Here is a 27,877-nt window from a genome sequence, read left to right on the forward strand (position 1 = left end):
AAAAAAAAAAAAAAAAAAGAAAAGAAAAGAAAAGGAAAAAACAGCATTTGATTTAAAATTCATTGGTCCAATGCACATACCACCCTGACAATCACAGTTATTAGGGAACATATGACACTGGATCAGATCACCATCTTTTCTTTTTGTAAATCTACTTTGAAGTTAGAACAGCTATAATCCTTTAATTAATAAACCTAGATAGGAATTATACTTTTTGTTTTCCTATAGATTTTCTTCTTTGGTCATTACTAAACAAGGACCTCACTGGGGTTGGCTTTATAGGCCCACTCAAAATAGTAAACTCTTCAGGCAAATATCTTTATCTAAATGCCCGCGAAATCATTACAAAAAATCCTCAAAAAAAATTACTTTTATTGGTAATTGATCAAATAAATTCCGACATAAGCATCATAAGCAACATTAATACTTTATGATAGGTTTGAAAATGTGTGGGAATCTGATCTAAAAGAAGATGAACCTATCATAAATATTTGTGTTGGATTGAGTAAAAAGAGGTTTGTTTTTGAATTTTTCATTCCCAAATTTTCATCTTCGACTGTAAACTTTAGTGAAAGGAATATTATGTCTCTGTCTTTGATGCCAAAACTTCAAAATAGATAAACCCTTCTCACAGCTTGCCCTTCTATCTTAGTAAATAGTCAATGTCCAACATTTGACTGTATGCACTCAAAATAAACTTCTTAACTACTTATTTTTTATTTGGATTTTAAAAGTTGATAAAATCTTTTGATTAAATCATTTAACTTTACTTTCATTCAATTGAGTCATTTAATTTTTAAATTTATTCAATTTAGAACTTTCATCAAATTCTGCTAAAAGAAATTTCGTTAAGTATGCAATTAACTAATAAAAAAGATATTTCGAAAAAAAAAAAAATTCTCATACAAAAAATTTATAAAATATTTTTTTAATTTTATAGATTTTTTTTCATGTGAGAAAAATATTTTTTTAATGCAATATTTTTTTAATGAAATTGGATAAAATGTTTGAATTAGAAAATTAGATGAATCAATCAAACTAAAGTAAAGTTAGAGGACTAAAATGAATTTCAGTCAAACTTAGAGGGTACAATTTGTATTTTAGTCTTAAAATTTGTAGTATTCCTAGCACCACTTAAAATTTATGTATTGTTTTGAAAAAAAAAAAAAAAAAAATCTTTTATGTATTGAGAGAGAGTGTGTAGGAGGCAAAAAATTAATTGGGCCAATTACTATATTCCATGTCAAAATTTAGTAACAAATTCAAAATTTATGTGCCATTAAATTAATTAAATCAAATGATGACATGTGTCATCCAAATTGACATCACATTGGCATATTAAAATTTGCCACATGTCATTTGGCTCGCAAGAAAAAGATAAATTTCCTATTCAAAATTGATAGATAATAATCTATATTAAAATAACTAAATAGAGTAGAGATAATTACCTACAAGTAACAAATTATGGAAGGACTTCTTGTTGATTATTATCTTTGTCAAAATAGAATATTTATCACAATAGATAAATAGAGATAAGTATCTAAGAAATTAAATTTGGGCCAATCAAAGTCTTCTACTTATCTTCAAAAAGATCAATTCAAAGTGAGACTAATCCTTTGAAACCACTATAAATAAAGGACAGCCCACTCTCATTTTCCACCAAGTTTTCAAGAAGTCAAAGCTTTGGAGAAATTCTGCCTCAAGAACAAATGAAGAACATTCAAAGAAATTCACTTAAATTGTTCTTCCAAGACTTGAAGTTCTATTAAAATCAGTGCAAGAGCCTCCATAAGATTCAAAAGTTCTAAATTGTTGAAATTCAACAGATCAAGCTTCTAAAGCATTGAAGAATTTCAACCCAAAATCCAAGAATCTTCGAAGAGCTTGAAGAACATTTGAAAGACTTGAAGAACAACAAATCCTTAACAAGCTCAAAGCCAAAGATTCGTTATGAAGACCGTTCAATTCACGTTCCCCTCAAAGTGAAAAAGATTTCGCATTCGAGTCAAGATTACAAAGAAGATAGATTCAGAGGATTACTATTTTGTAAAAGAGTCAAAACAGAGAATTGTACTCACTATTTGATTAATACAAAATTATACTTGTGAAATACTTTTCAATTGTTTGATTTTCAAACTTTGAGAAAATTTTGTGTTTACAAAGTTCTAGCATGCCTAGTGGGACCATCTCTACCTCTCATCTCCTCTTCATCAACTTGACACATCTTTTGAACCATGCACCCAAGGACTAATTGTTGGAAAAGAATGAGCAATCTTGTTTAGTCCTCGATAGAGACTAGCTAGAACTACTATGGCTAGACTAACAGGGCAACTTCCTGCCATGAAGTTTGCAATCTTGAAGGTTCCAGGGCAAAATGTATTAAGATCTTCACTTGGTAAAACAAACGTGAAGAGCCAACAAGATAGTAATGCAGCTAAGTAGGTCTCTTCCCATAGTTCATATTCAATCTTGAATTTGACAAAAGGACATTTCCCATATTTGGACCAACATTGTACTTTATTAAATAAACCATCAAGATTATGAGTCTTAATAGGATGACTTAATCACTTTGTCCTCCGAGCAGGTGGTTTTGAATAATTCTGTTCACTTCTACACCAAAAGCCAACCCAATCACTCACCAAAACACACGAATCCCCTTCCTTTCTAGTATTAAGGTAATGAAAAGCTGCAAATAAGTGCTCACAATGCTTTAGGATGAACCTCTGTTCCCTGTCATTTCCGATCAATTCCTCACAGCAAGGGATGACTTTGTCATAAAAAGGACCAAAGATAGGGAGCCTCCAAGTCGATACAATACAAATTCCAAAGAGAGATAGACATCTCGCCTAGTGATATGCAAAGTGTGTTGGTATGTGGGCACTGTGCTTCACAAAATGATCGCATTATATCAACTCTTCAATCATATGTATAAAGAGATGCTAAAACTGCATCATAGATATAAGTCTTGATAAGAGTCCCCTTGCTTCTGAAAAGGACATCTTCAAGCCATTCCCAATATAAAGTAGTTAACTACACTCTCTCCATTGATCTTGAAAAGAGCATCCCAACACATTCCACCTGAAATAATACGGTGACCAAGAGTCATTAATTAACGTGACTCCAAAGAAGATTTCTTGTAAAGCATGGTCGCCGTATTATTTCAGGTAGAACGCGTTGGGGCGCTCTTTCCAAGATCAATGGAGAGTTGTAGTTACATACCTTTATATTGGAATGACTTGAGGATGTCCTTTTTAGAAGCAAGGGAAATCCTATCAAGGCTTATATCTATGATGCAGTTTAGCATCTCTCTATACATATGATCGAAATGCTGATGTAATGCGAAACATTTTGTGAAGCATGGTCCACGCATCAACACCCTTCACACATCACTAGGTGAGATGTCTATCTCTCTTTGGGATTTGTATTGACTTGGCAGGCTCCTTATCGTTGGTCCTCTTTATGATGAAGCCATCCTTGTTGTGAGAATTGACAGGAAATGATGGGAAATAGAGGTTCATCCCAAAGAGCTATGAACACCTATTTGTGGCTTTTATTACCTTAATACTAGAAAGGAACTAGATTTGCATGTTTGGTGAGTGAATGGGTCGGCTTTTGGTGTAAATGTGAATAAAAACATTCAAAACCACCTACTCGAAGGACAAAGAGGCTAAGTCGTCTTGTAAAGACTCATAATCCTAATGGTTTATTTAATAAAGTAAAAGGTTGGTCCAAATATGGGAAACTTCCTTTTGGCAAACTCAAATTGAAGATGACTATGGGAAGAGACCTACTTAGCTGCATTACTATCTTGTTGGCTCTACACATTTGTTTTGCCAAGTGAAGATTCAATACAATTCTCCCTAGAACCTATAGGATTGCAAGCCATACCAGTTCTAGCTAGTTTCTATCGAAGACTAAACAAGATTGTTCATTCTTCTTCAAACAATTAGTTGTTTGGATGCATGCTTTCCCGTACAATCTACATTTTCAAGACAGTCTTTATCTTCAAGATTGTCTTCATCTTCAAGAGTGTCTTCATCTTCAAGATCATGCATAGACAATCTTTATCTTCAAGATCGTCTTCATCTTCAAAATCATCTTCATATTCAAGAGCGTTGCATTGGTAGAGCTTCAATCCAAGATGACAATGAATGTGCATCCTTGCATGGACTATCTTCATCTTTAAGATCGTTGCATCCGTAAAGCTCTAATGCAAGATGCCAATGAATGCACGTCCTTGCATAGACAATATTAATCTTCAAGATCGTCTTGATCATTGCATTGGCAGACCACTGGGCTTGGGGGACAAAATAAACTCGTGCAAGATCTTCATCTTCAAGGTCATTGCATCGGTAAGCTCCAATGCAAGATGCCAATGAATGCAGATCTTTTCATGACAAGTGCCAATAAGTCACCATATGACATTTTTCTAAACCAACGCAAAACAATACAAAATAATAATAATAAATAGACATGTAAGAAAAGAAATTCACGAATAAGAAAGCTTTTGTACAATACCTCCAAATATTGGGTGATGGAACTCTTGCAAAATTTGAGGCTAAATTATTCTAAGAGGACCCGTGGCTGTACAAAAGGAGCCGGGGGGGGGAGCTCAATGGGGGAAGATGTTCCTGATCCATCCATATACAGAAGACTTATTGGCAAGCTGCTATATCTGACTCTAACTAGGCCTGATATTTGCTACTCAGTGCATAAGTTGAGTCAGTTCATGAATTCCCCTAAAACTCCTCACCTCCAAGCAGCCTATAAGGTACTTAAGTATCTTAAGAAGACACCAGGACAAGGCTTGTTCTTATCAGCAAGTTCTGAAATGAAATTAAAGGCCTACTGTGATGCTGACTGGGCAGCTTGTCCAGATACCAGAAGGTCAGTTTCAGGCTTCTGTGTTTTCCTTGAAGACTCTCTTATATCCTAGAAGTGCAAGAAGCAACAAGTGGTGTCCAGATCATCTGCTGAATCAGAGTATCAAGCAATGGCCACTGTCACAAGTGAAGTTGTTTGGTTATTGGCATTGCATAAGACTTTTGGTTTTAATCACACTCAGCCTGCCTGATTGTACTGTGATAGCAAGGCAGCTCTTTATATTGCTGCAAATCCAGTGTTTCATGAACGCACAAAACATATAGAGGTGGACTGTCATTTTATTCGAAGCAAGCTTCAAGATAGAGTGATCAAAACCTTTCATGTTCCTACCAGACACCAGATTGCTGATTGCTTCACAAAGGCACTCGGATACAAACAATTTTACTTCCTCTTATCCAAGATGAATCTCATCAACATCTATGGTTCATCTTGAGGGGGAGTATTGAGATATTTCATGATTGTAATTTGCATAGTGTTAATGATTTGTATGAACTTTGTATCTGTTACTTGTAAGTTTTGTATATAGAAGTAAACTACAATTGCATAGCTGTAGGATAGAATAAATGGTCATGAAACGACTGCCGTTTATAGTCTACAGATAGGTCAATTAGTTACAAAGCTTATTACACGTGTACAGCAGTCATTGGATGCTTAGTTAGTTATTTTTCTGTTTCTCCCTTTCTTGCCTCTGTTCTCACTATATAAAGAACAGAGTATGCTAAGCTTAATATATGAAATTCATTTCATACAAGTTCAGTGTTATTCAATTCCTTTCTCTCTCAATCTGTTTACACTCCTCCATTGATGAACCTTCGGAGCTTGTGTAAAATCAACAAAAAAAAATTCTAAGATGGAGAGGGAACGAAGATTATTTTTGATGTTTTCATGCAAAGAGACAAAGGTGATGAAGAGGGAACAAAGATGAAGCTTTTTAAAATCTAGAATTTATTTTCAAAATTCCTAAAATTTGCCTTGCCACCAAACCATTTGCGTCAATTGTTTGGGTATACAAAAGGGATCCTATGAAGTACGCATGAGGGTATACAAATTTCATAACAAAGTTTATATATATCAGGATATATAGGATTTCGTAATATTTATTTTCATTGTGAATGAGCAAGTGTACAGAGAGTGAGACAAGGTGTGTGATAGGAAGGAAAACTAGGCAGCCGAGGTTGATCATCTCTCCTTGTACTAAAACAACAGCAACAAAAAATATAAGCATAATTCATTCCAATATAATCAATTTGAGGCTCCCCTTCGATTGATAATGGCTTTGAGCTTCATAATTTGATTTAAAGCACTTCTTAGCTACACACTCCTTACAATAAACTTGCATTATGTTATTAGTTTTTTCCAATATTTCAATCATTTTTCTTACAAAAAATATAATCATTTGCGTTCTATTTTATAAATTTGAAAATTGCATGATATAATAGTTAATATAAATACACAAGTTTCATACCTACCCAAGAATGCAAATATCATTTTCAAAAAAAGAAAAAAAAAATGAAAATGTTGATTTGATAAAATCAAAATGCAAATATCCTTTGGTTACTTTCTTTATGTTCTTGATTGTGTGTTTATATATATATATATATATATATATATTTGGTTGGACTTGTTTAAATTGTTGCAAAAGTAACTACATTTAAGTGGGAGTACCATATTTCAAACTAATTGTTTCTCATATAAAATTTAGAAAAATGGCATTAAAATTTCATTATATTTAAATAATTAATGTTTCATTTAGCATAATTAATATAACAAAATAAATGTATTTATCCTATTAGTAATTAATCTCAAATAAAAATAGTTTATTATATAAAATTTATAAAAGTAGTCATATAAATTTTTCTAATATAAATAATTATTATATGTATTTAATCCTTTGGCTAATCCAACGAACTAATATTTTGATATAAATGAAAACTTATAAATAGTAATGGATGAAGTTGTGCTTAATAGATCTAAAAAAAGTGTGAGGTGGCTTTTTTCAGTTATATATATTTGAGTAATGCTACAGTCACAAACTATTTTATAATATTTTTACAAAATATTGATGTGGTCAATCTCTTATTGGTTTTCTTTTAGACCCACTATTAATAACACTTTTTCATTTACCAAAAATCACTTACTATATTAGCAGTTTATAATTTTTTTTGTAAAATAGTTTGTAACTTTAACGTTATTCTATATATTTTGTACAAAAACAAAAGGAATGTACTCACCATTAGTGACAAGTATAATTTGATTTCCATTTTGGCTTCCTTAGTTACACATCATTTTTGCAAGTCCAGAATCTGGCAATTATATCTTAATGACTTGGAATTGAGACCATCATTTATGGTCTATCAGGCTTTCAAATTATAAGATTCTTCTTAGTTCTATCTATGACTTCCCATAGTAAACTCCCTGTGAAGCTTACCTTATCATTCATAACTTGAACAGGCCAAGGATATTACTGATTTAGGTTCTTTGAAGGAGGCAGCAAAAATTTTTGTTCCAGGTAATAATGCTCTGAATTCTTTTGCCTGTCCACTATCTGAGTCAACTTATCTTCCTCAGCTCTTTCTGGTTTTGGTTCTGAACGCTAGTCATGCTGCGTGGCAGGTGATTCAACTTTATACTCTGCAAAAACTATAAAAATAAAGGAAGAGGAAGGTTTCAGGTGAGTTTGTTTTCTGAGTTGATGGCAGGCTGTTAGAAAATATTGGTATCTAATACTATCAGAGTAGAAGTTGGGCCTTAAGAGGAAAATTAAACCTTTTTTTTATATATATATAATGGTGGAAGAATAAATTCTTGATGTAGAACGAGTTCTATCACCTTTCCACCATAGCTATAGTTATGAGCAATAAGAGGATCTATTTTGCTCATATTTTTAATTGGATTACGTTAAGACTCAACTATCCATTTTCTAGCAGTATCTCCATGAATTATAGAGTGGTCAGGATGTTAAAATATAATCACTATTTCTTGTAAGCCTTTGCATGTAATATTTGGAACTTTTATTTACTAATGAACATGTTTGGTGTTCAAATACTTGTTTCAGGACTTGTTACTTCTATGAATTTGGTAGAGATGAACAGCACGTAGCATTAATGGCTGCTGTTAACAGTGTAAAGATTTGTTACTATTTCTTTTCAGTGATAGAATGCTTGTTTGTAAAGAATATAGCCAGTACATACCAGGCTTTTGTGCCTGTGATTGATATTGCAAGTGCCTATAGCCCATTAGTTGTTCAACTCAAAAGAATTCTACTGAAAGGCCCAAGAACTTTCTGATAAGAAATTAAGATTTTGATTTGCACAAGAAAACCATGACGCCAGTGATTTTGTTTTCATTTTGGTGTTTAATGATTTCATCAAGTAAACCAATGTCTCCCTTTCATATGTAGGCAATTATTGCTGGATCTAAATGGGAGGATGATGGTGTGAAGCGTCGTTCTTCTGCTATATCACTAACAGTCCTGTAGTCAAACCACCAAAAATTCAAATAGCAGGTATCTATAGCTATGACTCTCCTAAAGTATCCTTTGAAATTTGTTGAGACAAAGAAAATGAATTGTATGCTGTTTATAATTTGTCCATTATTGCCAAATGAATTGCAAAGAAAAAGAGAAGGCTTAGCTTCAATTAATTACCTAGAAAAAGATAAGGCTAGATCTTGAGTCTAGCCTTCTATTTTCGGCTGTTAGTATTTTGAGAGGTAAGTTATTGGTTAAACTTAGGCCTTGGGGACTGGTGTTGAGAATGAAACAGAAGGAAAAAAAAAAGTGTTAGGACTCATTTTATGTGACGAAGCCACAATGTGACATAACTTGATATGAATTTAACAATTTATTTATAACTAATATTAAAATGCACCAACACTTTCTTTTTTAGCTCATTCTTACTTTTCCTGCCTTCACAGTGTTCTCATTGTTCATACCACGCAGCTACATTTCAGATGGGACTCCAAAATTTTCTTGGATTTGATGTGCCATTCGTTGAATCAATTTCTACTGCCTCTTTCATTTTTCAGATGATTCTGGGACTGCTTAGCCAGTTAATGGTTAACTGTCTAGCATCTTTTCTTCCTACGACAACTTTTATGCAGCTTAAGAATATAGCATATAGAGTTTATTGAAAATGTTGATTTGAGGGAACTTTACCATTTTTGAGATTGTATAAGGTAATTTCTCTTCAGCGTTTATCTGAAATTTTGATTGTACAACCCCTTCAATTCAGTGTGCATGTTTGTGGGGGGGATTTTAACTTGAACTGTGACTTGCCTTTGTTATATTAATGAATGCAGAAGAGATGCGACTTAGTTTAACAAGAGCCCATTGAAGTGCTTTAAGATGATTAACAAAGTTAAAAATGCCAGCATCCTAATTTTATTTTTCATTTATAGACATTTAAAATTACAGTTAATGTCATGAACCACCATGTGTGTGTTAGTACCATCTGCTGTTGAACACTTGCACATGCACCCTTGCCCACCCATGGCCCACCAATGAAAGGCAACAAGGCTGCCTTTGATGCCACAAAGAATTCATCACCCAGAATAACATCAAAGTCATCCAACTGCATACTTAGGAAGCTTTGCCTCTAGGTTCACTGTTTTGATTTTACTTGGGCACATGCTAACTTTCATACCAAGCTGTTGGACCATTCAATCAACCTGACACTGACTTGCCCATAGGCTTTAGCCCCACACACTAGGCCAGCACCAACCAGCCTATGCCAACTTTATTTCCCACACAACATTCACTTACCGACTATCTTGTGCTTGTAGCATTACTCTCCCTCATTTCCTCTCTCTCTTAAAGCAATCATAATATGAATAATACATGTTATTAATATGTTAATTATCATTAAATATCCTTCCCTAATTTATTATATTATTACTAGATGTTACATGAATAAGTTGTATCAAAAAAAGTACCATTGTTTATCTAGTGATTAAACTAGTAACACATTAGTATAACCATGCAGTGCGTGGTAAACTACATAATAATTTGTGACTTAAAGAATATATTCCTCTCATTTTTTTATTTTTTTTTTTTTAATATATAGAAATTATGTAAGAAAGATTATCATAAATAAAGTTAGTGGGTAAAATAATTAATTCATAAGAAACCTTTCTTGCTACCTCAATGAAAAAAGGATGGAGAGGGAAGAAAGATGAAGCTTTGTAAAATCTAGAATTTACTTCTAAAATTCCTAAAGTTTGTCTTGCCACCGAACCATTTGTGCCAATTGTTTGGGTATACAAAATGGATCCTACGAAGTACGCATGAGGGTATACAAATTTCATAACAAAGTTTATAGGCATCGGGATATGATTTCATAACATTTATTTTAGCTGTATTTTCTTCAATGCTTTTCTGTTCTTTTTTGTACGACGGAGGATTGTCAAGGTAATGAGCAAGTGTACCAAAAGTGAGACAAGGTGTGGGATAGGAAGGAAAACTAGGAAGCAGAGGTTGATCATCTCCTTGTACTACTACTGCAACAACAACAAGTATAAGCATAATTCATTCCAATATAATCAAATTGTGATGTAGGATAGAATCTACTATTTAATTTTTGTAATTTATTATTTTTTGTATTTTTATGTAATTTTCGTTATTTTAGGTTTAGGGCATTTTATTTCCTTGTTTTTAGGTGTTTTTCATGCTTTTTAAGTCAAATTTGGTTCCTATTATGGTTAGGTATTAATTAGGAGTCATTTTAGAACATATTTTCTTATCCGTCAAGTTTTTTGGAGCCCTTAAAATAGGTCCCTAAATCTCTAAACGTTTTCCATAGATTATGATTAATAAAACACAAACTTTTTGTCAAATTCTTTCTCTGATAGATTCCAGTTTATTTCCTTATGGATTTAGGGAACCCCTCCTGAATTCTAGTTTATCCACAATATCAGTTCGTATCAAAGTCTTGACATATCCTAATTTGATGGCTAACTGGTGAGACGGTGACCACCACAACAACGACGGTGGCAATAACGTCGACAACACAGTCCTCTCTAGGGCTGAGTTCCTCAAGTTTCATGAAGAGACTCGAGATGAGAATCAACAATTTTATTAAAAGAGTCAACAAATTATAGGCAAAATCCAGCAAAAGATTGCTGCTCTTCTTGCTAGGAAATCATGTCACAACAACAATGTTCAATATATTCAAAGACGCACTCCTAATTACAAGAAAATTCCATTCTTTGATAGAGATATATGTAAATTAGATTTTATTGACTGGCTTCTTGATTTGGAGGAGTATTTTAATTTTTGGAAAATTTGTGATAAAGCGAAGGAATGTTGGGAAGACATTCAAATCGATAGAAAGTGGCGAGGTAAGCATCCGATCTGCTCTTGGCAAAGAATGAAAAATGTATTAATTGATTTATGGTTTCCTAATGACTATTATGATATACTATATTATACAAGTGTTGATTATAAATCTGTACATTCATATGAATAGAACTATATTCAAAATATGAAAGGTCAACCATAAAACCAAAATTATCACAGCCAAATCCATGTGTTAAGAAAAGAAAAGGATTTAAGGGTTGACAAGAAGCAGCCTATTTATAAAGAAAATTTTGAAGTGGTTAAAAATAAATAAATAAATAAACAAGACTTGCAACAAGTTATTGAATTGAAGATTGAAGATACCACTTGTCAAAAATTTGATGAATATGTCAAAGAAAAGAAAGTTGAGTTGATTGTGGATAATGACAAAAATAAAGAGATGGTAATTATTGAGAATATTTAGAAAAATCCAATTGTGGTTAAATATGAGGATAAGTCCACAACTCACAATCTCCAATTTTTGGTTAATTTGTTGAAGATGACTACACAAGCATGCATGCACACACATTGAAATAGACACATCTGTTTATGAAGTAACTTCACATGTGAAGTCATTCAAACATATTCACATGGAGCCAAAAGAAGCAGTAAAAGACATTTCAAAAGCCACATGACACTATTAGCTTTCCATGTCAAGAGATTCCAAGGTCAAGTAACACAAGAATGCCCCAATAAATTGGAAACTTTATATAAGTCCATTATCAAGGTAATGGACTTATAGAAAGTGGAAACTTTCTGTAATGCCCCAATAACATCTTCAACGTGCTCTGATACCCCCCCACCCCCCCAAAAAATCAATTGAACTTCTGGCATCATTCTTGCCCATTAGGCCGAACCATGGAACTCTCTCTCTCTCTCTCTCTACAACATCAATTTTCTATTGATCCTTTAATTTTAACAAATACAGTATAATAAAATTGAGATTATAATACTCAATTTTATGTAGAAGAATATTCAATCTCTAAATATAAATACAATCTCATTACAAAAAACTAGAATCCTGTGAAACCAGTAACACAAGGAGATTTCCTCCTAGAGAAAACCCATAAGTTGTCTTCTTTGTGTGTGTCTTGCAAAATAAAAAACAACTCCTTCTTATCCCCCCATCACAGCTTCTCTAGCACTAACTCTTTCGCTGCATGCTACTATCTAAAGATTCTAAACACATAAACACGTTGGACCGTTGGTTTTGAACGAACCACCTGTGTTCTCCTGATTCAATAATAATAAGGAGAGTTGATGCGAGATGTGACCTACTAGCCACCGACAACCGACAACCGACAACATAAGTACCTTAGGTAGCTTAGGTTCCATGTCTGGTCTAGACAACAAGTTGTGGTGCACTCAAAACAATCTCACACTCAAGCCCACTGATAAAGTAGATTAACAATCCAAATCTTCAATTAATATCCATGCTGACCAACACAGCCCAGAGCTCTCAAGTTTCTTACTAGACATAACCTTAGTCTACATATCAAACGGATTTTTGTCGTTCCAACACTTTTCTCCAAAACATCAATGGTTTCTCAAAAACTAGCCATAGCCAATAGCATCCCAAATCAATATGCTTCTAATGAGATTGATACATAGCATTCTTACTCAAGTCTAATGTCCTCTAATTGTCATAATACAACCCCCACAATAAAAGTGAACAAAAGCTCACTTAACTATATTTATTTGTCTATATAATCATTTAAAAATTGATTAGGTTCACCAAAACTCAAGCACGCCTTGGATTTCTCTCAAACATTTGGAGATCCACTTGCCATTGATATTTGCCAAGATTGACCATAAATATCCTAACTATCCTCTTCGCATGAGCAAAATAAGGGCCTATGGAAACCATAGCATACATCAAATTACCGATTGCAAAGATGTAAGGAATCATTTCTAGGTCTTCTTTCGCTTTCATGATTTTATGGGAAAAGATCTTCTATTCAGGTTGAAATGACCACTAAAAGATAGGTGTATAAACTAGCTTAGCATGGTTTATGCCTCTCAAGTATTCTTGACACGTTTTTCTTGTGACAACAGGAAAATTCCTTTATTAGTCATAAGAACCTATATAGTACATACTACTATATTTGTATATACCCTATTTTGCATTTGTTCTTTAACCTAAAATCAAGGATAAAAGGGTAATTTTGCAATGTAAGACAAAAGCTAATTACAAACAATATCATAATTTCTAACAATCAAAACCGTGCCTTAATATTGGAAATCAAACCACCAAATCACAAGATCAAACCACACAGGTGTCAACAAACAAAATCTATATATTACTAAAAGCCGAAACGTAGCGTTTAATGCTGCTATTCTCACATTACGCCACATCAGCTGTCACGTCATTTTTTTTTTTTTTTTTGTAATATAATTTTTCCTACAATTTTAAAATGGTTTTACAATTTTCAGCCCTATAAATCCCAGCCCTATAAATGCAGCCCACTATTTATTTATTTACTTCCACTATCACCCCATAATAAATCCAACCCACTATTTATTTATTTACTTCTACCACATCATTATCCTATTTCTTTCTAATTTTTCTCTAATTTTTTTACATTTACTTTTTTTTAAAATATTTTCACTTATCCTAACCTTTCTCTCTCCCTTACCTTTTCATCTCTCCCTTTCCTTTTCATCTCCCTTACCTTTTCATCTTTCCCTTACCTTTTCATCTCCCCACTACCATTTACTTTAATATCACTCTTCATCTTTCCTTTCATCTTCTCTTATTTTGTCTCTTCTTATTCACACTATTTCACTATAAATTTGTCAATCTCTTCCCTTCTCTGCATAGTTTTTTCTCATAAAAAAAAGGTTCTCTCTCTCTCTCTCTCTCTCTCTCTCTCTCTCTCTCTCTCTCTCTCTCTCTCTCTCTCTCTCTCTCTCTACCCCCCCCCCCCCCCCCTCTCTTCCAAGCAACTAATTACAGAACTATATTCAATTATTCATGACTATTAACCAATTCAAAACATGATAATTTTATTCATCAAATAAAAACATATTTCAAGGTTGAACTGATTTTCAAATTATGAAGTTATCTTTATTTTAGAATCATTCGAAAAATCAGTATATAAGGCTTAACCTTGAATGGATTTTGATTTCATTTTAAACTTCCAAATTATATTGATAATAGTATGATGAATCTCAATTTAGTTATAATGGCATGTATTATGCAAATGCTAATTGTAGTTCAGGCTGATCATGCTCTATCTCCACGTCTTATTCCTCCCTATCCTACTCCCTCTCTTACCTTTAGAACACCTACACATTTCCATGACTCTCTCCCTTCGTCCTTTAACCTTGCGCTTGATGTAGGTATGTATTGTGGCAAGGAGTGCGAGAAAAAAATGTGGGTTGTACTTTAAAGTTAGAGAAGAAAGCTGCGCACTTTGTTACGCTGCATGTTTTTCGCCATGCGCAGTTAAAACTACTGCTCTTTGGAAAGAAAACTTGTCTTTAGATGATTAAAAGAGGCAGGGGCAGAGCCAAGAATTTTGATTTGGAAGGGTCGAGTTACATATTTACAAATACATACATTTACGCAATTACATATATTGATACATACATACATTTTATATAAACTTTAATGTGTATACACAAATTGTTTCCTTTGTCACCAATATGCACAAAATGTTTTACCATTATTTAATTATAATTTTTTAAATCTTTTATTTTTGGAGTGTTATCAGACCCCAACATTAAATATCCTCTATTTTTTTCATTCAACATTTTTAGTCTAAATCAAGTATTGACAAACAATTGGAAACTTAACAACAATAGCAATAACAACAAAAGACTTGGTCCCACGTTGAAAAGGAAATAAAAATTATGTATTTATGTCCAAAAGAAAATTTCTATTTAAGTATTGTCACTTATATATCCCCACCATAGTTTTTTTTTTTTTTTTTTTCATTTAACATTTTGTGACTAAATCAAGTATTGACAAACAATTCAAAAATTAACAACAGCAAAAGACTTAGTCCCAAATAAAATAAAATAACTCTACCTGGAAATTTATTTTATCAAAAACTTACTATTTGAACTCAACAACCAAAACTTACCAATTAAGAGAGGAAAAAACTAAAAAGAAGTTTCTTTTTCTTTTTTTTTTTGGTTACAATGTGGATAGATTGTTGTTAACAATTATTTTTTAGAACTCAATGTTTAATTAGTTATTCAATACTTTTTTGCAAAGGCCAACTCTTATGTTTTGGAGGGGCCAACTATCAATTTTAAGGTCTAGTATCTAAAAAAATTACAATATATATACCTTATAAAGTTTTTAAAAAATTTTGGGGGCCTGTAGCTCCACCCTTGAACAAAGCAGCACTAGGAGGATTTGTCGCTAGAATTGGTAAAACTACTCTGATAATTTACTTATATGTCTAATAAGAAGAAGAGAAATCTTTTATCAATCCCTTTGATTTCTTTTTTTAATAGATAGGATAAAATTTTAACCAATAACATCTGCTCCATGATAATTATTCTTTATCATCAAACTAAGACACTAATTGATTTTTGGTGTTGGGGGGTTTGAATCCAAATCTCCTACATCTAATGAGTTAATTTGGAACCCATTTGTTCCCTTTGAGTTTAAGAGAGAGCTTAATTAGTGTCAATTATTTATTTTAATACTAACTCATATACTTTAAAAGATTCCTAGAGGCTAGAGTATTGTAGCCCAACCGGTTTGCACCTCTCGGTGCATCCAAGGTTCAAATGAATCAAATTCCCCTCCTTTGTTGTTATTATCAAACTATCAAATAAAAAATATAGTTTAAAAGATTAACGAATGAGTTAAGAATAACTACATTTCATGCTCACTAATATATAGATGATTTAATTCTTGTAGTAGAAATTTATTGCAGCATAAAATAAAAAATATACTTTAAAAGATTAACCGATGAGTAAAGAATGACTACATTCCATGCTCACTGATATATAGATGATTTAATTCTTGTAGTAGAAATTTACTGCAGCATAAACATGTCTAATTATTATCGGTGCTTTTTTCAAACTAAAACGTCATGTTGCTTAGAGTAGTCCATCCCACCTTAAAAAAAGAAGACAAGCAAAGAAGCCAGTGCACATTCTAGCTTGATCTGCATCCCAAAGGCATTCATAACTTTGTAACTTACTTAGAGGATTGCGTTGGTTGTGACTAAAGATATATTGTTTTTATCTTCTACTAAATATAAGAATAAAAGTTACAAACTTCTCGTAAAAAAGAAAACAGAAAAAAAGAAAAGGAAAGTCATATTCCAGATGATCCCCCACAATAAAAATAAGGAAGAAGAAGATTGACCTAAACAACAAGAAATGATGTGCCATATTAACCATTTTCAAAAAATGTGTGAACTGTCCCCATAAAACCAGATCAACAGTCCCAATTTAGAGCCCACAGAGCTCTCATTGTCTTGGCCTTTCGGACACCTCAATAAGCCTTTCAGAGAAGAGGGGGTGAAACATATATGATTAATCCTACCTCCTTGACCACTTGGATTCCTGGAGCTCCCTGAATTCTTTTTTCGTAATCTCACACACCTTCATACAAAAAACACGTCCAAAGAGAGTTCAATTATGAAAAATAAAAGGCTTTAACAACTAATCAAAAGTTGGCCACAGTGCTACACACATTTGAAAGGAAGTCCTCTTATAAAAAGAGAATTAGCAGTGTACTCTTTCTTTATAGTTTTTTTTTTTTTTTCTTGGACAAGAAAGAAAAATTCATTTGGAACCAAAACTAGGCTAGCATGTAAATGAAGTCACAACGTAAACCTCCTTTAGTTCAGATAAAACCATATTATCGGTTGGTAAGAATTTCCCTGCGCGTAATATCCAACTGTGTAAAAAGAAACCTCACAGAGGTTAGATGACCTCATGTTAATACAGCTTCAGAAAAATTACAGAAGAAATGCTATCATACACAGCAAAAGCATTTTGGAAATTAAAACAATGAATAACCTTTGTAAAACAGAGAATCACAATACGTTAGATCGAATTTTGAAGTTGAAGCTACAATTGGTAACAAGACTCACATTGCTTCTGCAAACTGTAAAAAAGTCATAAAATTTGAGACTTGTACGGTCCAAAAGATAAACTGAATTAGAAAAAAGGACTCCCACCGCCGACGGACAGAGATGAGATTTTGGATATAAACATCTGAGATATTCATCTGCTGAGTAAAGCTCCATGTATTAACACCTATATGGATATTACAGCTCCACAAGAGAAATTCCAAAATCCCTATCCTGGCACTATTAGCAGAACTTTGTAATACTAGACTGCCTTTTTGTAAGAGCTCTTTGAAAATTGCAAGAGACCCACTTCAGCAAGAACTCACACCTTTAAGTCTAACAACTGATTGTCCAATGTATACAACAGAAGTATCACAGGCTACCCTGTAGTTGGTTAAGAAGCACTTCAGACCCATTGTTCTCATCCTCATCATTGTCATTGTTATCATCGGTTTTATCTTTCCCCACTGAAAGTTCATTTCCACTGACGTCTCCATCAGACAAGCCGAGGAGTGAAAGAGAAATTCCAAAATCCCTATCCTGGCACTATTAGCAGAACTTTGTAATACTAGACTGCCTTTTTGTAAGAGCTCTTTGAAAATTGCAAGAGACCCACTTCAGCAAGAACTCACACCTTTAAGTCTAACAACTGATTGTCCAATGTATACAACAGAAGTATCACAGGCTACCCTGTAGTTGGTTAAGAAGCACTTCAGACCCATTGTTCTCATCCTCATCATTGTCATTGTTATCATCGGTTTTATCTTTCCCCACTGAAAGTTCATTTCCACTGACGTCTCCATCAGACAAGCCGAGGAGTGATGCATATGCTTTATTTTCAAGAGATTTTGATTGCCTCAACAGTCCAACGAAAGCTTCCTTGCTCTCCATGTCATTGTTTTCCTCACACTGCTTAAAGAAGGCAGACACATTAACTGGCTTTGGCCTCCAACTCCATGATCCCTCAGCCATAAAAGCTTCTTTCCAGCAGGATAAAGCCTCAGAAATCCTCCTTTCTCCAATATGCCCCTCAGCAAGAGTTTCCCATGAACTTGAATTTGGTTTTCCTCCAACTTCAACCATATGGTTGAAAAAACTCTCAGCTTTATCCAAATTTCCCTCTTTAACATACCAACCCATGAGAAGATTTGTTATCCTAGGGTCAAAAGATGATTTTACTTGCAACCATTCCTCATAAATTTTTTCTGCCCCTTCAATATCACCTAGCCTAACAAGAGAAGAGATTATAGCATGATAAGCCAAATTTGGAATACCAGGAAAAATGGTTTTGTAAATTTTCCACACCCGATAAGCCTCTTCTTTGTTACCAACATTTCCATAAAGACTTATTAGATAATGATAAGGTATCCGATCCCGGCCTGTGATCCTACTCTCAACATTCTTTAAGCAATCTTCAGCCTTTTCAATCTGCCCCATCTTAGTGTACATTGTAGCCATTGTGCTGAATGTAGTCCAATTGGGATTAATGGTCCTGTCCTGTTTCATCTGTTCAAATACTTGTTCCATCTTTTCTGCAGATCCTTGTAATCCACAAGATGATAACCAGATATTATAGGAATATATATCCAGTTTTATATTTTTCTCAGTCATTTCTGAGATCATCAAGTCAACTTTATCAAACTCCTTGAGATTCATATAGAGAGTCATCATCACATTGAAAGGAAGTGAGTGCATGGCATAACCTTTACTTCTCATTTTTTCAAGTAAAGATTCTGCCTTTCCTCTCATTTTGGCTCTCACATAAGCATTGAGAAGAGCCCCATATATCCTCCTGTCTTTCAACCTATCTGGTAGCTCCAGGAAGTAATCTTCAGCTCTAGAAATTCCATGAACCTTGCCAATTAGATCTAATTGAATTGCAGCATCACTAGATGCTACTCTAAACCTCTGTCCTCTGTTGTTCATCCAATCATAAACCTGTAAAATGCATAAAATTTCAAACCTAATAATGATGCAAGCCAAGGCTTTTCATCCAAATGAATAAATATAAAAAGTAAGAACCGGTTAATCAATGAAAGAATTATAGAGCTATAACCCAATACATCAGTTTATGATGAAATCTATTGTGCCAAAATGCTAATTATAACGGAAATACCCTTGAGCTTCCAATTAACAGATTATTACAAAAGGTCATGTTTAACTACACAGAATGGACTATTTTGTTCATGATAACTTCAGCATCTACCATTCATTATAACCCCATATTCACGATATGTTTACCATCTGTCCAAGAAATTTATGCCCTCATTTAATAAAGAGGATCTTGTGAACAGAAAAAACCCAAGCACAATAAATGAAAATTTTAGCATGTAGGTGCACAGAATGAATTTTTTCAATCAGGAATCATTCATGTATTGTAACCCTAGCTTCAAGTCATGTCAGAAATATTTTTCCCTCATCCAACAAAGAGGAGCTTACAAACAGCAGAATCCAGCACGAATATGCTCTTCATTTTTTAAGATATAGGAAAACCAGATAAAGGCATCCAAAACCTTCCATGGATTTTTTTTTTCAACTACATGAATATGATCTTAGACAGTAAGTGCATAAGGTTGCTATTTGACCTCACAACCAACACTATTTATCATAAAACCGAAAAACTCAACAATATATTATAACAATGAATCCAAAGAAGGATGATGCATGTGTGGCTTTACCAGACAAATTTATAATAATTGTAGAATGTCTTTTTTTTGAGTGGCAGCCCTGCATTCTGATATGCTTAACCAAGTTGTACTGATATTGGTGGAATAATACTAGTATACAATTAATGCATGCCATGCTATCCTCATTAAATTTTTTATTTATTTTTTAAATCCATGATATCATTACACTTGCTACACATTTAGAGGCCATTATGCCTTAAAATAATAATGGAAAGAGAATTAACAGTTTTAAAGTGGATTATTTAGAAGAGCACAAGATAATGATTCAGATTAAAAATATGTGGATTCTCAAGGATCCCTTAACTTTAGAATTATAGTAATTGCAGTGACAAAAACTTAATCTTTAAGCCCTTTTCCCCTTCTCATAGTTCATTCCATCATTCTACTCATATTATCTACGATCATCCTTGGCTTTAAACTAATCACACTTGCAACTTTTATCACAACAAGTGAAGATGCTACTGCAAACAAAGCCCATTTTTGGTATTCAAATTTGATGTCAAACTTCTAACTCTTCTTCAATTTCCTTACAGCCAGTAAGCTACACTAAAAGGTTTCAATACATGTTTCATTGTACCATAATTTTATTTGAGATACCACTTTAATCCCCAGATTCCTCCCCGGCCCTTCTAACCTACAATTACTGTTACTATATCGTTATACAATTATGTTCATCAAAAGGTTTCTGTTTTCAACTATTCGCCGTAACTTGCACTCAGAATTCAGGGTTTAACACTATAACCTTTATCACCCTATCAAATTGCCTTCCTTCAGCCACTCAGACTTCTTTAACATCTAAAGAGTAAGATCATACCAAGAAACACAAACAGCAATGGTATACAAACTCCCCATCCCATCAAACCGGGACAGAATTCCCACCAAAATAAATAAGAACAAATACCCTTTTAAGCAAAACATGCTGAAAACAGCAACACCACTACAAAACCCAAATTCAGCATCTTGCTCAACAGAAAGTTCACAGCAACATACAGAACAAAAATGATACACAATATCACAACCCCATTAACCCAACCAGTCAATTTAACCAATTTCTAACACATGTAACACATACCAGTTAAGCCAAAGAACCAAAAAGAGCTTGATATTTCTGCCAAAAATAGCACATACCCATTAACCAAAAAAGACCTAAAACATCAAAAAGGTACCAAAAACTACGTTTTCTGTTACCTCAAGAGCTGGCTTGAACCTCTTGTACTTCCTGAGCTCCTTGACCACCCTACAAAGCTCCCATTTTGAGAGCCTCCTACCCTGTTTCTCCCACTGGTCCAACACACTCCCAGAACCCAACTCAGGGTTTTCCATCATAGATATTCTCTTGTATATAGCATTCCATTTCACTATGGGTCTACGCTCATAGTCCATGGTGCCATAGCTGTGGATTTGTGAGATAGAGCAAGTGACTGTGATTGGGACTCCTCTGTAATTCGCAGTCTTTGGGAGTTTTAGATTGGGAACTATGCTTCTGCATGGTAGAGGCAAGGAGTAGGAGAGGGATGAGGATGTGAGAGAAGCGTTGTGGTGGTGAAGAGAGGGTTGGAGAAGCATTTTTTTTGGTAGAGGTTTTTAGAGAGTGTTTGCGTACTGCAAATGAGTGTGGTTTTGCTCTGCAATTCTCACTTCTCAGAGGGGGTTTTTTTTTTTTTGGGTCTTGCCCTTGTAATTTCACTATGGGTCTACGCTCATAGTCCATGGTGCCATAGCTGTGGATTTGTGAGATAGAGCAAGTGACTGTGATTGGGACTCCTCTGTAATTCGCAGTCTTTGGGAGTTTTAGATTGGGAACTATGCTTCTGCATGGTAGAGGCAAGGAGTAGGAGAGGGATGAGGATGTGAGAGAAGCGTTGTGGTGGTGAAGAGAGGGTTGGAGAAGCATTTTTTTTGGTAGAGGTTTTTAGAGAGTGTTTGCGTACTGCAAATGAGTGTGGTTTTGCTCTGCAATTCTCACTTCTCAGAGGGGGTTTTTTTTTTTTTGGGTCTTGCCCTTGTAGATAAGTTTCTGAAATTACCTCATGGTCCCTAGTGCCTAGTTCCTGATTTCCGCTTCAAATAAAAGTCTAGAATCATAATTCATAAATAAATAAATAAATTCCAAAAATTATTTAACAATTTGAGATGACAAGTTGTAAATAGTTTCACAAATTTTGAATTGTCAAGGTTTTATTCAAAAATTGCGTGGTGTTTGTGATCGATCCAAATAATAATGAATAAAACCGTGACAATTCAAAATTTGTGAAATTTGTAATAAAAGAATATTATGCCTTTCTAGTATTACTTTTATTACTTTCTTTTATTTCTTTGAAATATACACCATATTTTGTTATTGAGAGTCATTGCTAAATTGGTATTAGGGTTTTCAACGGAGATATAGAAAGTTCAAATCTTCTCTTGATAAAGTAACTATTAAATTTTATTTAGATAAGCACAAGCCCCACAACATTTGTTATTAATGTAGGGATAAAGGCCTAAAGTCACATATTGGGCATTGGGCATTGGGCTTGGTCCGAGAACATAGGATGATCTGAGAAATGACAAATGATCCTAGGAAACACCAATTTGAAAGTTTCACAAGTCAAGAACAAATAGAATGTGATTTGAGGAGTAACACCTCCTTGGATATGACGAACGCGACCCAGATCAGTATCCCCATGATCAATGTGATCTTCTAGGAAGCTCCAGTAATAAGGATGGACATCATCCGCTTACAAAGAGCGATGGGAATTTAGGAATATCTGAAGAAAAACTGCTACCACCGCATTAAATGCAATGTAGCTATTTTTTTGGTCGCATTTATGTGAAAAAGACTCCTGAATAGTGTCGCCTTGATCATTGCAACTCACAAAGAACTAGAAAGGGTGATTGATGGGACGGGTACTCGAGTAGTGGGTTGGATGATTAACAAGTGGAAGGCCAGGATCACCAGGAAGGAAGTATATAATGAGAAACCTCTGAAAAGGAGAAGGATCGGAAAAATAGAGAAAGAATACTGTAGCAACCAGAACTACACTTGTAATTAGTTTCATTGGTCTATACAAATATTTGCCTCCTCAGCAATACGTTCACCCAAATTTACGTACTTTGTTCTTGCATGATTATCTTTCAAACTCGTCCTAGTCGTTGTTAGAGTCACTAGGGCCTAATTTTTTGACCCACTCTCTACAAATTTATTGTGCTGGGCTCATTAACCCACAATCCCATATATATTGGACTTGGGTTGCAAACCGTGCCCTTACAATTAAAATTTGTCAATTTTTTATATTTAGTCTCTAAATTTTAAAAGAAAAAATTTGATTTTTAAATGCTCTAACTTTCGTCATGAGAGTTCCCAATTTTTTTAAAAAAATTATATTCCATATTTAGGTTAATATGGTCAATGTCCTTTGCTTTATATTTATTTATTTCCTTATTTTTCTTATTTATTACTATCTATGTTATACATACATCCAAAGGGGTTTGAAATCGCAACCTCGCAATCCACCTAACACTTATAAAAAAGAAAATGTCATATGTGTTACAGCTTATTGAATAAAAATTAATATGTTTGACGTGTTTCAATTTCTTTATTGTTAGTCAATTTTTGCCAAAGCCTTGTCATCAAATATCACCTAAACCAATTGGTATCTTGCCCTTATAATAAAGAGTCATTATAAAAATCTGGGCGAGCGTCATATGTTGAAATTTTATTGCATTTATGGAAAAAAAAAAAAAAAAAATTGGGTTCATGCGATAGTAGTGAGAAATCATGATCATTTCAAGTATGTTGGTAGAATTCGATTGCACAGCGCTTGGTTGAATAAATTTTTTATTTAACTTTTTCTATAATTAAAATTAAAAAAAAAAAAAAACTGTTTATTTAACTCATTTAATTTATTTACAATCTTTTAAAGCTTTTAGTTTTTATTTTTAGATGCAACTATACTTTTATCCAATGTATTTTTAAACTCAATAAATCAATGAAAATAAACCCTCTCAAATAAAGCATCAGCACCAATATTGACATATGGGGGAAGTTAGATATTTTTGAAACTTAAGGTAAGAAATTGAAGTTGGATAAACTTTACAAACGAAATTCACTTTTCTTTTTCTTTTCTTTCTGGTAAAACAAATTTTCTTTAATTAAAATTAAAAAAAAAAAAAAACTGTTTATTTAACTCATTTAATTTATTTACAATCTTTTAAAGCTTTTAGTTTTTATTTTTAGATGCAACTATACTTTTATCCAATGTATTTTTAAACTCAATAAATCAATGAAAATAAACCCTCTCAAATAAAGCATCAGCACCAATATTGACATATGGGGGAAGTTAGATATTTTTGAAACTTAAGGTAAGAAATTGAAGTTGGATAAACTTTACAAACGAAATTCACTTTTCTTTTTCTTTTCTTTCTGGTAAAACAAATTTTCTTTGCTTTTCTTATTGTTTTGGTCAAGTTTGCATATCAGTGACTTGACTTTGACTTTGATTTTTCTTTTTTCTTTTCTTTTTCCCATCATTAAAAAGGGAAGAAAAAAAAAACAGCAAAATAAATAAATAATGACTCAAAATAGTATTCAAAACAAAACATACATTTCAAAATTCTAATGGATGGGGATTTCTAGAAATAAAATTTCTATTAATTCAAAAATAGCAGGTCAATTATTTATTGCTTTCTCTAATGACAATCAAAATCTATGGTAAAAAAACATTCAATCAAACAGAAGCTTGAGACTCAATATCAACATCACCAGTTTTCCCATGTACAAGAGGAACCAATTCCCCAGCAGCACAAGCCTCCTCGTCCAGAGAAGGATCATCACTAATCCTTAAAAACGCATGAACCAAAAGGATTTGAATTCCACAAGTTAAAATAATAAGAAGTCGTATAGCTGCCCTTGTCAAAATGAGCTCAACCCCACTTACCATGGCTAGCAAAGACAGTAATACTACTAGTCTTTTGTCAATAATTCTATGTAGCACAACAGAAATAGGCAGTGCACGCAGCAGTAATGTTAGGTGCAAGGATGTCACAATTGTGTTGACCACCAAGAGAATTAAGGAAACTTTGCTCCAGGGAACAAAGCTTATGAAGAGTATATTCCACAGAATGAGCGCGTAGTATAATCCGAAATACCTGAGGTTTCTGACAAATCGGAGGAGGTACCTGGCCATTGAGTCGTTGCGCTTCTTTTGTGTTGAGTCCTTTGAGTCATCAGGCTGAGCCGATGGAGGCGAGGTTGAGGAGGTACCTGGCCTTTGCATAGTTCCATAAGATGCCATGATGCTTGGACTGGAGTTACAGACTTGTAGGGACTATAGAAATAATGTTCTTGAATGATCTTCAAAGTAGAGAGATGAAAATTTGATATAAATAGATCTCTCCTTGTATGTGAAGGAAGAGTTCTAATGCAAACACTACGAGGAAAGTCAGGCGTGGAGTTGTGGAGTTCTCTTGATAAAGTAATTATTGAATTTTATTTAGATAGGCACAACATTTGTTATTAAAATTTGTCAATTTTTTAAATTTAGTCTCTAAATTTTAAAAGTAACAAATTGATCTTTAAATAATTTTAAATACTCTAACTTTCATTATTAGAGTTCCTAATTATTTTTAAAATGTTTTATTCCGTATTTAGCTTAATATGGTCAATATCCTTTGCTCTTTTTCTTTTTCTTTTTTTCCTTTTTTTTTCTTATTTACTACTACCTAAGTTATACATGTATCTAATGGGTTTTGAAATTGTGACCTCACAATCCACCTAGTACTTATATAATTGAAAATGTCATATGTGTTTCAGCTTATTCAGTAGAAATTAATATGTTTTACATGTTTCAATTTCTTTATTGTTACTCAATTTTTACCAAAGTCTTGTCATCAAATACTGCCAAAACCAATTGGTATCTTAGATTTATGAAAAAAAGTTATTCTAAAATGAACGTGATAAGTTGAAATTCTATCGTATTTATGAAAAATATATATTTTTTGGATCATGTGGTAATAGTATTTGTGAAAAATATATATTTTTTGGGTCATGTGGTAATTGTGAGAAATCATGATGATTATATGTTAGTAGAATTCAATTGGATAGCTCTTGGTTGAATTAAGTTTTTTATTTAACTTTTTCTATAGTAAAAAAAAACTGTTTATTTAACTCATTTAATTTATTTACAACCTTTAAATTTTTTATTATTTTTTAAGATACAATTATACTCTTATCCAATTTATTTTTAAACTCAATAAATCAATGAAAATAAACCCTCTCGAATAAGGCATTAGCACCAATATTGACATATGGGCGAAATTAGATACTTTTGAAAGTTAATGTAAGAGCATCGGCACATCAACACACCAAAAATCCGGCTTCGTGAAATGTGTTAAATGCCAAAAGAGTTTGCAATTTGCTACAGTATAATTTTAGGGTTGAAGCTCCAATCACAGTGAAGCACCATTCTCACCATCTTCCTCATTTACACCTCCCAGAGCTTCAAATCTCTTTCAATCAACGGTTATTGCAGTGTTGTTGTGGTGATTTTTTTGGGTTGTGGGTTTTTTGTGGTTGTATAATTTTGAGGGGTTGGTGGTGGGTTGATTTTTCTGTGATTTGGTGGTTGTGGGCTGATAACAGTGGCTACAGCCAATCTAGTGGTGTGGGTTGTGGATAGTGGTGGTGGTACTCTAGGTTTTGTTTTTTTTTTTTTTTTTTTATTATTTTTAAAATGTTTTATTCCGTATTTAGCTTAATATGGTCAATATCCTTTGCTCTTTTTTTTTTTCTTTTTTTTTTTCCTTTTTTTTTTCTTATTTACTACTACCTAAGTTATACATGAATCTAATGGGTTTTGAAATTGTGACCTCACAATCCACCTAGTACTTATATAAGAGAAAATGTCATATGTGTTACAGCTTATTCAGTAGAAATTAATATGTTTTATGTGTTTCAATTTCTTTATTGTTACTAAATTTTTACCAAAGCCTTGTCATCAAATACTGCCAAAACCAATTGGTATCTTAGATTTATGAAAAAAATTTATTCTAAAATAAACGTCATAGGTTGAAATTCTATCGTATTTATGAAAAATATATATTTTTTGGATCATGTGGTAATAGTATTTATGAAAAATATATATTTTTTGGGTCATGTGGTAATTGTGAGAAATCATGATGATTATATGTTAGTAGAATTCAATTGGATAGCGCTTGGTTGAATTAAGTTTTTTATTTAACTTTTTCTATAGTAAAAAAAAAACTGTTTATTTAACTCATTTAATTTATTTACAACCTTTAAATTTTTTATTATTTTTTAAGATACAACTATACTCTTATCCAATGTATTTTTAAACTCAATAAATCAATGAAAATAAACCCTCTTGAATAAGGCATTAGCACCAATATTGACATATGGGCGAAATTAGATACTTTTGAAAGTTAAGGTAAGAGCATTGGCACATCAACACACCAAAAATCCAGCTTCGTGAGATATGTTAAATGCCAAATGAATTTGCAATTTGCTACAGTATAATTTTAGGTTTGAAGCTCCAATCACAGTGAAGCACCATTCTCACCATCTTCCTCATTTACACCTCCCAGAGCTTCAAATCTCTTTCAATCAGCGGTTATTGCAGTGTTGTTGTGGTGATTTTTTTGGGTTGTGGGTTTTTTTGTGGTTGTTTGATTTTGAGGGGTTGGTGGTGGGTTGATTTTTCTGTGATTTGGTGGTTGTGGGCTGATAACAGTGGCTACAGCCAATCTAGTGGTGTGGGTTGTGGATAGTGGTGGTGGTACTCTAGGTTTTGTATTTTTTTTTTTTTTGTATTGTATGATTTCTTAGATTATTTTAATATGTTGAATATATTATTTTAATTTTTCATGTGGAAAAATAGAATATCTGATGTAAGTGAATTGTAAAATGATGTGTTAAAATAAATAAAGTA

At 33.1% G+C, this 27,877-nt stretch overlaps 2 protein-coding genes and 1 pseudogene across 2 annotated transcripts; 1 reads left to right on the plus strand and 2 right to left on the minus strand.

Annotated features, from left to right (window-relative positions):
- The first annotated feature begins 4,615 nt into the window (after window positions 1-4,615).
- Window positions 4,616-27,877, plus strand: part of LOC111985461 (glutamate receptor 2.8-like) — a 95,520-nt pseudogene continuing 72,258 nt past the window's right edge.
- On the minus strand, window positions 17,785-21,607 carry LOC112001705 (pentatricopeptide repeat-containing protein At1g02150). The gene is made up of 2 exons (XM_024033883.2): window positions 21,138-21,607; window positions 17,785-19,200 (listed from the first exon to the last, which is right to left on the minus strand). The coding sequence occupies exons 1-2, from the start codon at window positions 21,513-21,515 to the stop codon at window positions 17,941-17,943; spliced, it is 1,638 nt and encodes a 545-aa protein (XP_023889651.2). The 5' UTR covers window positions 21,516-21,607; the 3' UTR covers window positions 17,785-17,940.
- LOC112001712 (PRA1 family protein F4) lies at window positions 24,647-25,313 on the minus strand. Its single transcript, XM_024033891.2, has one exon. It carries the CDS (start codon window positions 25,223-25,225, stop codon window positions 24,659-24,661), a length of 567 nt encoding a protein of 188 aa, XP_023889659.1. The 5' UTR covers window positions 25,226-25,313; the 3' UTR covers window positions 24,647-24,658.

Source organism: Quercus suber, unplaced genomic scaffold, assembly GCF_002906115.3.
Source record: "Quercus suber isolate HL8 unplaced genomic scaffold, Cork oak 2.0 scaffold_322, whole genome shotgun sequence".
In the NCBI taxonomy this organism is placed as follows: domain Eukaryota; kingdom Viridiplantae; phylum Streptophyta; class Magnoliopsida; order Fagales; family Fagaceae; genus Quercus; species Quercus suber.

Bases quoted from the DNA above. Each gene is read 5' to 3' on its own strand.
- LOC112001705 (XM_024033883.2), bottom strand. From the start codon at position 21,515: ATGCTTCTCCAACCCTCTCTTCACCACCACAACGCTTCTCTCACATCC. The intron at 19,201-21,137 runs GTAACAGAAAAC...TGCATTTTACAG, and splicing joins GGTTCAAGCCAGCTCTTGAG to GTTTATGATTGGATGAACAA.
- LOC112001712 (XM_024033891.2), bottom strand. From the start codon at position 25,225: ATGGCATCTTATGGAACTATGCAAAGGCCAGGTACCTCCTCAACCTCG.